The sequence below is a fragment of the Apaloderma vittatum genome, unplaced genomic scaffold (genome assembly GCF_000703405.1).
Source record: "Apaloderma vittatum isolate BGI_N311 unplaced genomic scaffold, ASM70340v1 scaffold16277, whole genome shotgun sequence".
In the NCBI taxonomy this organism is placed as follows: Eukaryota; Metazoa; Chordata; class Aves; order Trogoniformes; family Trogonidae; genus Apaloderma; species Apaloderma vittatum.
Window position 1 is genome coordinate 2364 of NW_009726873.1, and position 14197 is coordinate 16560.

The window sequence follows — 14197 nt, forward strand, 5'->3', positions numbered from 1 at the left end:
CTTTTTAGAGCCATGGAGCTGTATCAGTCTCTGGCCCTCCTTTCTTGATGAAAGGCGAGCTACCCCTTTACACACTTGTTCCTGTTGGCTTTATGAACTATTCTTTGATTATTTTTTCCTTATTATTATTTTTTCTTTTACAGAGGGGACTTAGTTACTTGGTTGCATTTGGGGGGGGGTGTTGTTTTGTTGTTTGGGATTTCTTTTTTTACCGTGCATCTTTCCCCTTTGTTGATGTTCCGTAGGGTGAATTGTGTAAAATGAGTTGCCTCCTGCCATTCTTACCTCAGTTCAAATTTTTGATTCATGAAGTAAACTAGTTATTTTCTTTAATGTAATGAAGAACCCTGTCTTTAACTGACTTGGTTATTCTGATTAGTTTTGTTTTTCTTCCATGAAGGAGTGTGGAGAATTGATGTAAAAACTCTGAGCTCCTGTTGTTGAAACTGAAATAAGAATGTAGCTTTTTAAACTTAGTGTTTCAGGATTCTTCAGGCTCGTTGCTGTATTACTAGCCAGACGACAAATCCAAGGAACACTGCAGAAACACCCCCGGTACATAAAGCAATTCCCCGATACCCCTCTGCTTGGCAGTGCTGCTTCTGATGCCAAACTGAAGACAACGTGCATCTTATGTTACTGAAGTAGCACTCAGAACACCACCTGTGCACACTTTTCATTCGGAACCAGCTGCAAGGATAGATGTGTGCACACAAGCTTTCTCTCCCTTTCAAGAAGAAATCTGATGGAATTGAGTGTCGTGGAGCTGTTGCCTTAACTGATCTGTCACTATTTGTTTTGGGAGTATGGGAGCATTTTGCTTCCCACATGGATAAGAGATTGGACTTCTCACTGTGCTCTTGCTACTTGATGTTTTCTGGCCTGTATTAGTGCTGATGGGTGGCTTTTTTCGCTAGACTGCCTCAAATGCTAGTAGACATATAAGTCAGATTGGCTTGTGGTTGGAAGAACAGGCTTTTAGTTTTGATTTCTTGGAGAGAACTAGGTGTAGGCTTCTTCGATTAAATGAAAAGGATGATCTGTGAAAATACCAGAATATGAAAATAAATTAAATGCTTTCCCTTTGTTAGCAATAAAAAAGCCATATAGCCTTCTCATTTGGTGAAATGCTGAAGTATTTTTTCCTATGGTGGTGCAGCTGAATTTCATAATGATACTGTTTCGAGTAGAGAACAGTGACTTAAGCATTATCTTTCAAGTGTAAAGTCTTCTCCACAGAGATTTCCCATCAACTCTTTTCTGTTTACTGTACTCCTAGATTAACATTGTTACTAATATGAGTTTTCTGACTTCTGCCATAGAGCAAGCGGAACACAATTCCCTGCATTTAACTAAAATCTTCTGACTTCTAGGTATGGGAGGGCCGATGGAGAGTCATTCCCCATGATGTTCTGCCTGACTGGCTGAAGGACAACGATTACCTGTTACATGGACACAGGCCACCCATGCCTTCCTTCCGGGCTTGCTTCAAGAGTATCTTCAGAATACATACAGAGACTGGTAACATCTGGACCCATCTGCTAGGTACTTTCAGCTTGCTCTAATGTTAGTTGGCTTCATTGTTCTCTTTCTTTGAGAGCAAGAGAGAAAGGGCTGTGGAGTGGTCAGTGCTATCATTCCACTAGTAACCTGTTAAATTAATAGGTTGGTATCCCTCTTCTAATTTTATCCCACCAAAGTTGGATAGGCCTTCCTTAATTCAGTACAAATGAATGAATTAAAATTTTCCTGATTGCTAATAAATTACTGGTAGATACTTCCCCCCCAGGTGTGTAGGTGTTAATTGAGGTCGCATTTCTTGCTGCAGAAACACTTCAATTGCAGCTTTTGCAAGGAGCCTTGAAGGGAAGGGGTTTCTTTTTAACTATGGCCTTTTTCTATACGTTTTGCAACGGGTTTTTTTCTAGAATGTCCAACTAGTTGTCAGGCATTGCGTAAAAGAAGTAAAAATACAGAGTCCATGCAAGTCTGTATTGCATCAGTCTGAGACAGAAATGTGGTTGGAATGTGGAACTAAAGTAGGACAATACTTTATTCTACGTGTGTGCTACTGGTTTCCATGCAGCTCCTATGTTTAGTGCTCCTATACCTTAGAGTCACGTGTTCAAAAAAAAGACAAGCTTTCAGCATGCATGAACTTGACGCCTTTCCACCTTACTGTTTTTCAGGATGCGTGTTTTTCCTTTGTCTGGGAATCTTCTACATGTTCCGGCCAAACATGTCCTTTGTAGCACCTGTGCAGGAGAAAGTGGTTGTTGGATTGTTCTTCTTGGGAGCCATACTCTGCCTCTCCTTCTCATGGCTCTTCCACACAGTTTATTGCCACTCAGAAGGTGTTTCCCGGCTCTTCTCCAAGTAAGTACCTGGAGGACAGGGCAGACCAAACAGAAAACAAGTCGGAAAACAGGGCTGGGATTTATGCCTGGAGCCTCAGTACTGGAGTTGCTCATTGCATGACGGCGTGTACTTTGGAACAGAGTTGAGCAGAGATTCAGTGCAGCTTCTTCCGGTCATTGTATGTTTCAGTATGAGTTTTTGTGCTGTTGTTGTAGTCTTAAAATTCTTTCCTTTTCTGTCACTTGTCAGGCATGTGTGTGCATCTTGCTGCTGCAAGTAAGACATCTAGAGCGTTGCACGACTTTGAAATTGTAATGGAACTGTCACTTCTTGTCATTTCAACTATTCTGAGTAACTTTAAGTCTTAAAGTTATGCAAGACAGCACCACAATGTGTATCAAGATCTTGTGGTCTTTTGGTTTTACTACACATTTTTGACTGACTGCTCAATATCTCATATTTCCTGAGATTACCCAACCTAGGATTGTGTAATCTGCAAGACCACCTCTGAAGTAAACCAGCAATTAAAATCTCCAGCTGAAAAATTAACTCCATCTTTTGTAGGAGCATTTTGTGAGGGTGTGGTAAAAAGCAATGGCTGTAAGAATTACTTTTCTCTGCTGGTGTATAGAAAAACAGTGTGGTTGAAAAATTGCTACGTTACTCCCCAGTGATCACTTAAACTGGTGGCTAACTAACTCATGCTTGTCAGATACTGAAGTGCTTGTACTGGCTGTGCTTTCACAACATACTGTGTGCCCTTTTTTGTGTTCCTGGGCTGCTTTCTTCCTAATCTGAAGCTTAAATCTGAGTTGCCTTTGAAAAGTTTTGGCTTAAAGGCTGCTGTGTGTTTTTCTGATCACTGTCGAGAAACAGGCTTACTGGGTAGCTGTCGAGGTAATCCATTACTGTAGGGGGGCACTGGTGGAAGAGTTGCCATCACGAAGTAAGTTGCAACAGTGAGAATAACTTGAGTTTGCAGGGAGTAGCAGACAGTTGGTCTGCTGAAGATGAGAGTGGTGGTGTGAGGACTTGCAAAGGTTCGCATTTCTTAGCAAACTGATTTTTGTTTCCTTCTAGGCTGGATTATTCTGGCATTGCACTTCTCATAATGGGCAGCTTTGTACCATGGCTGTACTACTCCTTCTATTGCAACCCTCAGCCTTGCTTCATCTACTTGATTGTGATTTGTGTCCTGGGCATTGCAGCCATAATTGTCTCACAATGGGACATGTTTGCAACCCCTGAATACCGGGGTGTAAGGGCAGGTAAGACCTGAAGTTAACTGTTTTTCTTCTTGACTGCCTTTCCTCCGTACTACTTGCCACTTGGGAAAACTGTCCTGGGAGGACTTAGAAAAGCTTAATTTTATAGACAGCTAATATTCTTGGATTGGGAGCTTGGTGTGTTTTTTGTTTAGCATTTACTATAGCCAACTGGATGCACACATAAGGGCTGGTGCAAGTCCTGGAAGTGCATTCCTGAAATGGACAGTAACACATGCAGTAGGAAGGGTGGTGTAAAGTATTTCTACCTCTATCTAGCAACTTTGCTCTCTCAAAAAATGACTGGCTGCTTGGTGTGTGTATGTGTACATCTAGTCTTTGCCTTGGTTTTGTAATACTAGACTCAGACACTAGCAAATCATTGAATGATTGAATTAATCTGAATGATTTGACTAGCGAAAAATACCTATTTATGACAAAGAGTCTAGTTTTTCTCTTCACGTGATCAAAAGAACAAAAACAGATTTGGTTTCATGTTCTGAGGTAGGAAGAAAGAGAAAGCTTCAGGGGGCAACCGTGGAATGTGCATACAGCTGGGTTGAATAATAATGTTTCTTGTTGCTTAACCTGCACATCCTGTCTACAGTAAATTTAAATTTCTTGCACAAACTCTGGATGTACCTTCAGAGAGTTCAGCCCTCCAAACTTGAAATCTGTGAATGGGACATGATTATTCCCCCCACACACACTTTTTAACAAGATTTCTTCACTTGCTGCTAAAATCTAAATGGATAAACCACGTTCTTGTGTATGGCAGATCAGATGAGCCACAGATGCTGCTTTCCTGTTTCCTAGGACTACTTGTACAGTATATGATAAATAATCTCTTTGTTGTCTCTCCTTTCTGTCTCACTCTTGAGACATTATGGTAAAGTGAGACGTAGTTCGTGTAGTCTCAGTGCCCTCTACAGTCCAAAGTTTGTAATTGGCTCAACGTATGTAAAATCTGACGGATGAAATCAGTAAATGAAATATTTCAGTACTTGCTGGATTGATAACTAAGTAGCTTCTGGTATATAAAGGAAGTTTCTGCATCCTTTAGCTTCCTTTCCGTTAAAGCTCCTTTGGAGACCTTCAGCTTCAAGAGTCGTCACCTTTCTGCTGTTTTGGCAAGTGCAGAGTTTTTCCTCTGTAGCTTTTGTGTTTTCATTGTCTCCCTTTGCCGCCACTGTGTTCAAACCTGACTCTCCCACATTTTCTCTACCTCCCAGGAGTATTTCTAGGTCTGGGTCTTAGTGGGGTTATTCCCACCCTGCACTTTGTCATCTCTGAGGGGCTCCTGAAAGCAGCCACAATGGGGCAGATAGGCTGGCTGGCACTCATGGCATGCCTGTACATCACTGGTGCTGCACTATATGCCGCCCGCATCCCGGAGAGATTCTTCCCTGGCAAGTGTGACATCTGGGTGAGTCTACAGAATGACTGGATGAGGAGACCAACGTGAAAGCTGGTTCCCCTTGAGGCTGGAGGATGTTGGGTCAATGTTTTCTTAGTGCAAGTATCAAACCGCTGCGCCAGAAGCACAGATCTTAAGGGGCTAAACAACAGTGGGCTCTCTGAGCCTGGCTTCCTTGGGGCCTCTCTTGCTGAGTTATCTCCAACTGGCTGGTCTGAGGTAACTGCTGGTGTTCAAATTCACCCCAGCACGTATATAAGTAGCTTTAAGAGCTGGGTGAGCAACTTTGCGAATGTTTTTTGTCTGTTTGTGTTAAGGATTCTGCAAAACAGGTATCTCACCTTGCTTCTGTGCAGAATAGTGCGTGGTGTCACCACCTCTTTTCCAAGCTTCCCATGAAGCCTGCAGATACAGATTTGTGGAATTTTTTCAAGAGCATTAGCTGTATTGGCATGGCTTCCTTCAAACAAGGGCATGGTTTGTCGTGTAGCTCCCTCGTGGTTTTCATTCTGCTGTGCTATAATCAGCAGCATCCTGGACATTCATTCAGAACATCTAGTTGTTTCCAGGCTTAAATATAATAACAATTTTTTTTCTGTTCCGTTTCTCTGTGACAGAGAAATAAAATAACAGCGTTCAAAATCCACTCGGTACAGCTTATGCCTGTGACCAGAGCAGTGTTACTCACACCTGTTATCTGTGTGAGTGAGCCCTTTTTAGCAATAAACCACCAGTGTGTGCTGTGGAGGAACTAATTTTAAAAGTGTCTTGCCTTAACCCTTTTGCCCAAAGCTCTGAAATTATCCTGTCCCTTCACGAAGATGGGCTGTAGCATTTATGTAGCAAATGTGTTGATTGACTAACTGTTTAAGATGACTGTGAAGGAAAGATGTGTGTGTGTGTGGAGAATTTGATTATTTTGCTAATGGTAGCAGAACGTTGGGCTTTACTACACAACTCAGAGAAGTTTGCAGCTTGTGGTTTGAGGTACTGCTACGTGTTACTGTGTACTTCAGCTGAATGTGTGGCTTTTTTGGAGACAGGGCAGCACTAGAACCCAGAGTACCCCGACTGAACAGAAGTGTTTTCTCTTTTGCAGTTCCACTCCCATCAGCTCTTTCACGTCTTTGTAGTGGCTGGCGCTTTCGTGCACTTCCACGGGGTTTCGAATCTCCAGGAGTTCCGTTTCACAGTTGGAGGAGGCTGCACAGAGGAAGATGGGATGCAGTAAAAGCAGCCTTCAGCCCAAGGTCGTAACCAAAACAGTGCCGCGAGTGCGGTTGAAGCATACAGGCTAGCAAAATGAATACCTAAGAAGAATCCAAGTTTCAGCTGATGGGGCATGGAGCTTCGTGGGGATTCTGACTAACCAAGATAAATTTTATACCTCAAGCAATGGAATGAATCAATTTGAAGACCAGGAAATTCTGAAACCCTAATTTATTCTTGGGATCTACAGATTGAGCTACAGAGGACCCTTTCCAAATCGGCTTCTGTTCAATGCCATATTTATTTGTAGAATTGGGGAGGGATAGCTTAGCAGTTTCCTTTTTTTTTTTTTTTAAAAAAGAAAAAAAAAAATCAAGGTTAAATTTATATCCTCTTGGAGGGTTTGGGAGTTGATTTTAGATGCTCTTTTGGGAGAAAAACAAATTGTAAATAAGATTTCTAACTTTCTGTTTAAATAAAATTTATATAAATGTTTTAAACAATGGGTGGGGGGAAAAAGGGTTTTTGTAAAGAATGCAACATGCAAGTACCACACACTGTTTCAATTTTGCACAAAATAAATGATTGCAGGAGGACCAGGTAAAATTCCCAGGAGTGAAGCATGTTGGCCCTGCAGATTTTCCTGGTGGCCAGCATGCCCTAGGCGATGTGAGAGATCCTGGCCAGCGCTTGGAGTAAGTTCAATACCTGTACACAAGGGTTGTGAGGCTAGATTAATCATGTCATCCAGGTCACGGTGTTAGCGAGAAGAATGACATGAATAACTCAAAAGATGTATCTGCTCCCCACCGAAGCGTGTGGGATGGCTGCCTTCCAAGCTTCCAACCTGTATGGTTTTGGACAGTGGATCTTCCTGTGAGTTGGTTTGATTCTCGTCAGAAGAATTGGAGCATGAGGGATAACTGCACATGAAGTGGCAAACGGTCCAACTCCATCAGTGCCTGCCGATACCCAAAGGCCCCCACTGAGTGGGTGGTTGCCATTTGCTCTGTTTTGTCTGAACAAATGATGGTAATACACTTGTCAAAAGATAGTTGAGCATGTGAGGAGAAGCAGAGGTGGGGTTTAAGATGGACTGGAAAGAGGAAGCTGCGTGCTCCAGGGCTTGGAGTTAACAGTTACTGCAGACCTCAAGCACATTACCTTCTCATGTGTCAGGCTCCACATGCCAAGGGAGTTTGCAGGTTTTTCTTTTTAGGAGGAAAAATCCAAAATCATCACAATGCAGGGTGGTTTTTTTTTCTTTTTTTTTCCCTTAGGTCTGCTTCCCATCTGTGCTTTAGCAATGGGACTGCTGTTTTTTCTTAAACCTAAAACTAAGAGTTTAGTTGTATTGCTGTGGAGCAGACGCACCTCCTATATAAGGGAAGACATGTGCCCTTCTCTTGTGTAATGGATGTAGCTTGATCTTTGGAGCCCAGTTAGAAGCCAGCCTGAAGGAGAATCTTTGGAGTCATAAGATGAAACTTGAATGTTTTATTTGTTATGGCACAGGTATTGCTTGGAGTGTTTAGTTGGAAATTCAGAGCAAGCAATTACCTCTCTTGCAGATGAGTTAAACAGCATGTAAAATGCTGTATTTCACAAGGAAGGTAGAGGGTGGGTTTTTGTTGTGTGTGAATTTTTTTGTTGTTGTGTTTGTTTTTTTCTCTTAAGGCTCCTGCAAGTTTGAATTTTCGTCCTTGAAGAGAAAAATGTGGATTGCAAAGTTCTTCCCATACCCTACCCTGGATATCATGGAGTGTGTTTTGGGGAGTTACTTTGTGTAATGGAATCAAGTAGAATGCCTTCCTAAATTTGACTGGATATTAAGGCTTCACCCCTCGAATGGAGTCTTTGTAAAAGCCTCTGAGAGCAAGGTCAGCTGCAGAAAGAGGTGCTGCAGCAGAGTATGTGAGCTTAAAGGGACGTCTTCTCAGTAGGATCACTGCACTGGATGCCTGTAGGGCCGGAAGAAGTTTGTCAGAGGTCTGTGTGGTACTTAAAATGAAGTAAAGAGCAGTATTAACTTGGATGTAAGGGCTCACAGCGCTGGCATCCCAGACAAAGATGTAGAGTTGCCCAGCAGGAAGCGTGCTGGTGTTTGAGAAAAGCGTGGTACATATCAGAATCAGAGCTGTCTGTAGGGCATTTTGGGATAGATACCTCTGTAACAGTACCAGCAGAATTGGCAGTCTCCATCCTGGATCACCCCATGTTCACTCCTCGAAGGGTGATTGTAACCTGGTCCTACACAGCACAGAACTATTATGAAAACACAGTACTCCACCTGCTTTTCTTAACCCAGTCAGTCTCTCTGTTCAAGAAGTTTGTGTGTTCCAATGAAAACAACCTAGCTGTGCACTTTTCTGTAGCTCTTGCTGAGAACTCTTCCCAGGTTGGCACCTGAATGCCTTACTCTCAGCAGTCAGAGGCTTGCTTGCTCTGTGTGCAGGTTATTGCCATAGAATAGTTAGGACTTACAGCTTCTTTCCTTCCCCATTAAATAGTGGCCTTGTTCAGTATATTTCTTTTTAAAAATTGCTTACTGTTGGAAGCAATGAAGCACATTCTGGGGTTTTGATGGTTGGGGACTCTGGTGATGGTTCCATATAAGATGGGATCTTATTACTTGCTGTATTCTTAACTTCTGCTAATAAAAGAACCAAATGAACTATTGTCTAGTTTGAGTCTTTCTGTGACATGTGTGAAGCTTGAAAGAGTCGCTTCTGCTGTCTTCCTGGTGCTTACAGACAATGCTTTGTAGGTACAAGACATACTGGTGCAGAAACCTAACTGATGCCTGAAGGCTTGTTTAGGTATGATTGAACTGGTGTTTGCTGTCTGCCTCTTCGAGCAAAAGCCAGTGGTGGGGAAGTTCGTGTGACTGAACCATTAGTTCTGTGATGAGGCGTCCTCTTATTGTTGTATCATTCACATCAAGTATGTGCCCAGTCTTGCTGTAAGATTTCAATACTGTCCAGCACATACAAAGATCACAACAGACAGAGGTGCCCGTGGACCGTACTTGGTCTTAGTTAACGGTGCTCATCTTGAGGGAAGTTTGTTTTTCCAAAGTCTAGACTCTTACTTGATGCCCACTTGAGTTGCCAGATGTAGTACAGAGTTTAGGGGGGAAAGGAGGTGATGCTGGATGTGTCTCCTGGCACCACTTTGTGAAGCTACTTGTCATAAGAATTGTCATGACACAATTATTTTGAGCTTGAATGAGATGGAAAGTCTGGGATGACGTATATCGTGTCCCATGTCTGCTTGATTTTGACCTCTAATGTATTTTAAAACTAACTTGGGGACAGAGCGGGATTGGTGTTACTGTGAAGCTTCGTATTTTGGTTTGGAAGACATAGGTGAACCCCTGCTGTAGAGTGAAAGCATAACCGGATTGGTGGTACTATGAAGCTTCGTATTTTGTTTTGGAAGACATAGGTGAACCCATGCTGTAGAGTGAAAGCATAAAGAGTGGTCTTGGGACTGGCTAGCCTCTGCCAGGTCTCTCTTTCCATCCCCCAAGCCTCCATCCAAACTCTAGGTTAGCCATAATTGCAAAGATTTTCTGTTTTTGCATATTTAGAGATGCTACTTTTCAGTGGCTTACTTTTCCAGTTCCTGGTCTTGCAGATTTGAGAGCAGACTCTGTGTGTGCTGTTCTCTTGCTCCTGTCAAGGATCTAAAGGGCTTTCCCTCACCACTGCAGGCTGGGTGCGGGGGGGGTAACAGGCAGACAAGGGAAAGAACAAGCTGCCCAAGGGATCAAACCGAGTGTGGCAGAAGGAGCAGAAACTGATTTATGGAGAGTATTGGAAAGCCAGAGGTGAAGCACTGCGGGGTGAGAGCTTACATGGAGAAAAAAAGGCAGGAGAGACTAAAGGTGTGAAAAGCAAGAGCTGGAAGGGAGAGGGGAAACAGAGTGGGTGTGGGAGACCCTGGTTGAGATTGAGAAGAGATGCGCAGGAGGCCTGAACTCAGATCTCTGGTGTAGAAGAAATGCCTCACAGCCTGTACTCAGGAAAGGCATCAATCATCTCCTCCTAGTAGGCAGGGGCGAGAGGAAGTGGGATTTGGGCTGGTGCTGACCAGAACAGCCCTGTGCCTGGAGCAGGGCCTTCTGCTCCTTCATTGCTGTTCCTCGGCTCTGGGCAAACATCTGTGAACTGCCTGAGCAAGCTATGCCTAATCCTCCTCTTGTGTTGGCTTACACAGTCTAGACATCTACAGCTGTCCTGTTGGTTGGTTACTTGACTCAAGATACATGTTTTGCAGTAAGAGCCAGCTCCAGTAAATGACCTGTCACAGCTTGAGGTCTCAGGATGGATTGATTGATTTACTTACTTATTTTTAAATGCAAAGCAAATTCAAGGAGTTGGCATCAGATGACACACAAATTACACTAAAAGAACTATGTGAATTGTTTTTTTCTGTTTTCAGAAAGCAGAGGTGATACCTCAAGGTTGTCTGAGCAGGTAAAAATTGTACATCCTACCTCTTATGCGTGTAACCATGGCCACGCTTTGCCCTCTCCCAAGAATCACTTATTTTGTTCACTGCAAAGGGTGAACTTACCCCAAGTATGGATTAAAACACTGTGATCAAGAGGAACATCTAAGGCCCTTGCCTAACTTTTCAAGGAGCTGGAAACAAATGAAGCGTGTGATTAGGACAGATGAGCTTAAGTTTGGTTTACTTGAAGCTATTAGATGCTTCTGTGCAAAGCTGTTATTTCCTTTTTTTTTTCTTTTTTTTTTTTTTCTTTTTTCCTCTCCTCCTGTCTCCTGTGTGCTATCAAACAATTTGTTTGAACCAAACTCTCCTGCTGGTCCAGTGCTTCTATATTTGTCTGGAGTGCCCAAGCTGAAACTCTCCAGGCTGGTTTCCAGGAGTGCTGGACACTGATGTGCTTTGGATGAAGTTCCCTAAAATATGAGCTCCTTGGAAAGAGGTGTGTTAATTCCTGGAGTCTATATTGCTTTTTATGAAGAAGGAACACTGTCCCCAACCTTACAGCAACACCAAGTGTTACACCTGATTTTAGCAATGAACACTGTGGGAAAAGTGCAGGAGAGAATCCTCTGACTGGCATCACCTGTTCCGCTGGTGCGAGAGGAGTGTGGTGCAGCTGGTCCCTTGTTCACCGTTGTGCTCACCATTGGGAAGGTAGGTTCCTTGGGAAGGGATGTTGGGACACAAGCCTAGCGCTTCTGTGTGCAGGCATGGGGATGGTTTGCCAGCTCAGTCTTATTTCTGGAAGCTTCCCCTTTGCCTTCCTCTGCTCCAGTAAAATTCACATTTGAGCAACAGAGCTATTAGTGTTTCTAAGCTGTGGGAGATGTTTACACTGGAGATGCACAATGATCTCACTTATTAGCAGCTTCACCTCTGTAGTGGTACAACTGGGCACAGAGGCTCTTCAATAGTTGGCGTAAAAACCAAACTGGTCTAGTTGTAAATGAGATGGGGAAATCATGGGCCTGGCTGGGTTCCCAGGGCAATGATGCATTTCCCTAACACACAGATGACACCCAAACCAGCTCCAGTAGCTATCTTTTGTTTTCATTTTTCACCGTGCCCAATGTGTGCATAGAGTTTGAGGTTTGCCTTTGTGCTGGCAGGGCTGAGCCCTCCCCTAAACTGCAGAAGTTGTTCTCTGTGGCTGATGTGGGGCTGCAGGGCTGGCTGGTGGCCAGAGCCCGTCACTGTGGCAAAGGCAGGCTTGGGGCAGTTCCCTGTGCTTCTGTGCCACAGCAGGAGCAGCCGGGGCTGTGGGGCAGCAGCTGTGACTGGGAAGGAGAAGAGGGAAAGCCATCCCTCCCGGGAGGGAGCAGCCGCTGCCACCACCTCCCTGCCTGCTCCTGGCCCGGGGCTCTGCCCTGGCTCTGGCCCAGCTCTCCTGTCCTGCTGCTGCACACGGGGCCAGCCAGGCTGAGTTTGCTGCCTTTGCCAGGGACCCTCCTGCCAATTTTGAAAGCGACACTGTGTCCCTCAGAGCCTGGCAGGAGAGGGGTGACAGCTTCCAAAGAAAGCTACTGCTGGCTGAAATTTAGATGAGCAAGAGCAGCTTGGGGCTTTGGCTGGCATGTGACTTAACGCATCAGCAAACTCACTCTCAGTGTGGGGGTGTCCATGTCCCTGTCCTCTTCCCTGCCACTTGTGAAAGGATGTGAGGGATCTCCAGGAAGGCTGGCAGCCTCCTGCAGCTGTGCCTGCAGCCTTTCTTTGAAGAGGGGACCTGCCTGGGGGAAGGTGGGGTGCCAGGGCTCCCAAAATTTGAAGGCAGCAGCAGCAAGCAAAGCAGGAAGAGCTGACGAAATCTCCTGTGGGGCTCACAAGGTATTTACTGAAAAAACAAGCTTGGTGGCGTTCAAGTGGGGCTGTTGCAGTTTGCGTCATGTGCTGATGATGAGCTGCATTGCTGCAGCTGATGTCATGAGAGGTAATGACAGTGGTGTTTTCGAGCTGAATGACAGGAGGTGTAAAGGCTCCTTTCAAGTGCAGGCAGAGGTGGCATAAAGGAATCTGCAGCTGGGGCAGGGCAAAGCCCAGGGGAAACAGAGTGCATGAGGGATGGGAGAGCTTCCCAGTGTCTGAGGCGGGGGTGGGAGCAGCATCCCTCTCCTGTGAGTGTCCTGTTGGTAGTGGAGTCATTCAGCACATGGCAGCTTGCTTTTGGAAAAGCGCAAAACATTATGCTGCATTTGGCTGCCCTCAGCCCCTCTTGCCTACAAGGAAAAGCCTGTGAGAGCCCAGGTTTTCTGGGCTGAAAGCACCATTGGGCTTTATCAGCAGTGAAAGCATCCTGGAAGATGCTTCTAGGACCTCAGGTGTGAGAGGTGTGCGTAAAACCAAGCAAGACCGTGGCGGGAAAGGGCACTCCCTGCCTTAACCCACTTGGAGCCTGCACCTTCTCACTGTGACCGCTGCCATCCCCGGCCCGGGATGTGCCAGGCTCTTGCTAAGTATAAGCCGATTCAGGCCAGCCTGCTGAAAAACTGCTGCTTTTGCGCGCACGTCCAACTGCAAACAGCTGCTGTAAATCCAGGGCTGATTTTTCTACTATTTTGTAGGATGAAGTCATCCCTGTCTGGCTATACTTGAAGGTCTAGTCATCCATCTGCTCTGTCCCAAGGCACGATGAGTCAAGGGAGGGCACGTGTACGCAATGCTGTGCAAGGTGTGTGTCCCTGCCTGCGGCTCGGGTGCCCTCACTGCTCACTCAGCACAGCGTGCGGGAGGATCCAGAGTGACCTCAGCTTGCAGCGAGGTGTTTCTGAAGCCTGTAAGGAATGCAAAGGAGAGATTTCAGGTCCTTTCCCAGCTCCTCTCTACCTGCAAGGGAGGAAATCAGCTGCGGATTTAGGGCTTGTGAAGCCCCCGAGTTGCGCGGCAGCCCGGGTGGATCTGTTGGACACCTCTCACTGCAGAGCACCTCATGTGACATTTCTTCCATTAAGTCTTACCTTAATGGAACAAACTCTAATGCCTACAGTTTGCTTGCTTAGGCAGGTGGATGGGATCTTTCAGGAGGTACAGCTGTGATTTGTAGTGCTGTATCATGATGGCAGCAAGATGCTGCTCAGCTGGAAGTGAGAGATGACTCCTTTCACAGCTACTCCACTGCTGCTTAGATCCTCTGGTCTCAGATCTCTGCTTTTGTTGACCTCTTTTCATCTGCAGTGTCTGACACATGGCTGAAGAAGTTGGGAGCTAGAGCAGTTGCTCTTCCTGAGGATTTTTCTCTCACTGTAGGGCAGTGAGCCTCTGTCTCTGCTGGACAAGCAGAGCACATGGAATTTGCTTAACCTTATCTCAGAGACCAGAAATGGATAGATGTGCTTGAGGTGTGCTTTGCTGTCATAAACCAAGCAAGCCACTTACCTTTCAAGGCTAAGACCATACCTAGGTGCAGCTCATCCCACTGTGGATCAGCAGCACC

The 14197-nt window shown here is 45.1% G+C and overlaps 1 protein-coding gene across 1 annotated transcript in view; it reads left to right on the forward strand.

Moving 5' to 3' along the window:
* The window catches only part of ADIPOR2 (adiponectin receptor 2), a gene marked incomplete at its 5' end in the record, with an annotated part of 7639 nt that extends 791 nt beyond the window's left edge, over positions 1-6848 (forward strand). Inside the window, 5 exons of the mRNA XM_009873467.1 lie at positions 1374-1545; positions 2190-2376; positions 3439-3626; positions 4856-5049; positions 6140-6848. Coding sequence (XP_009871769.1) covers positions 1374-1545; positions 2190-2376; positions 3439-3626; positions 4856-5049; positions 6140-6271 — 873 coding nt within the window. The remainder of the gene's footprint in view (positions 1-1373; positions 1546-2189; positions 2377-3438; positions 3627-4855; positions 5050-6139) is intronic.
* Positions 6849-14197: the final 7349 nt, after the last annotated feature.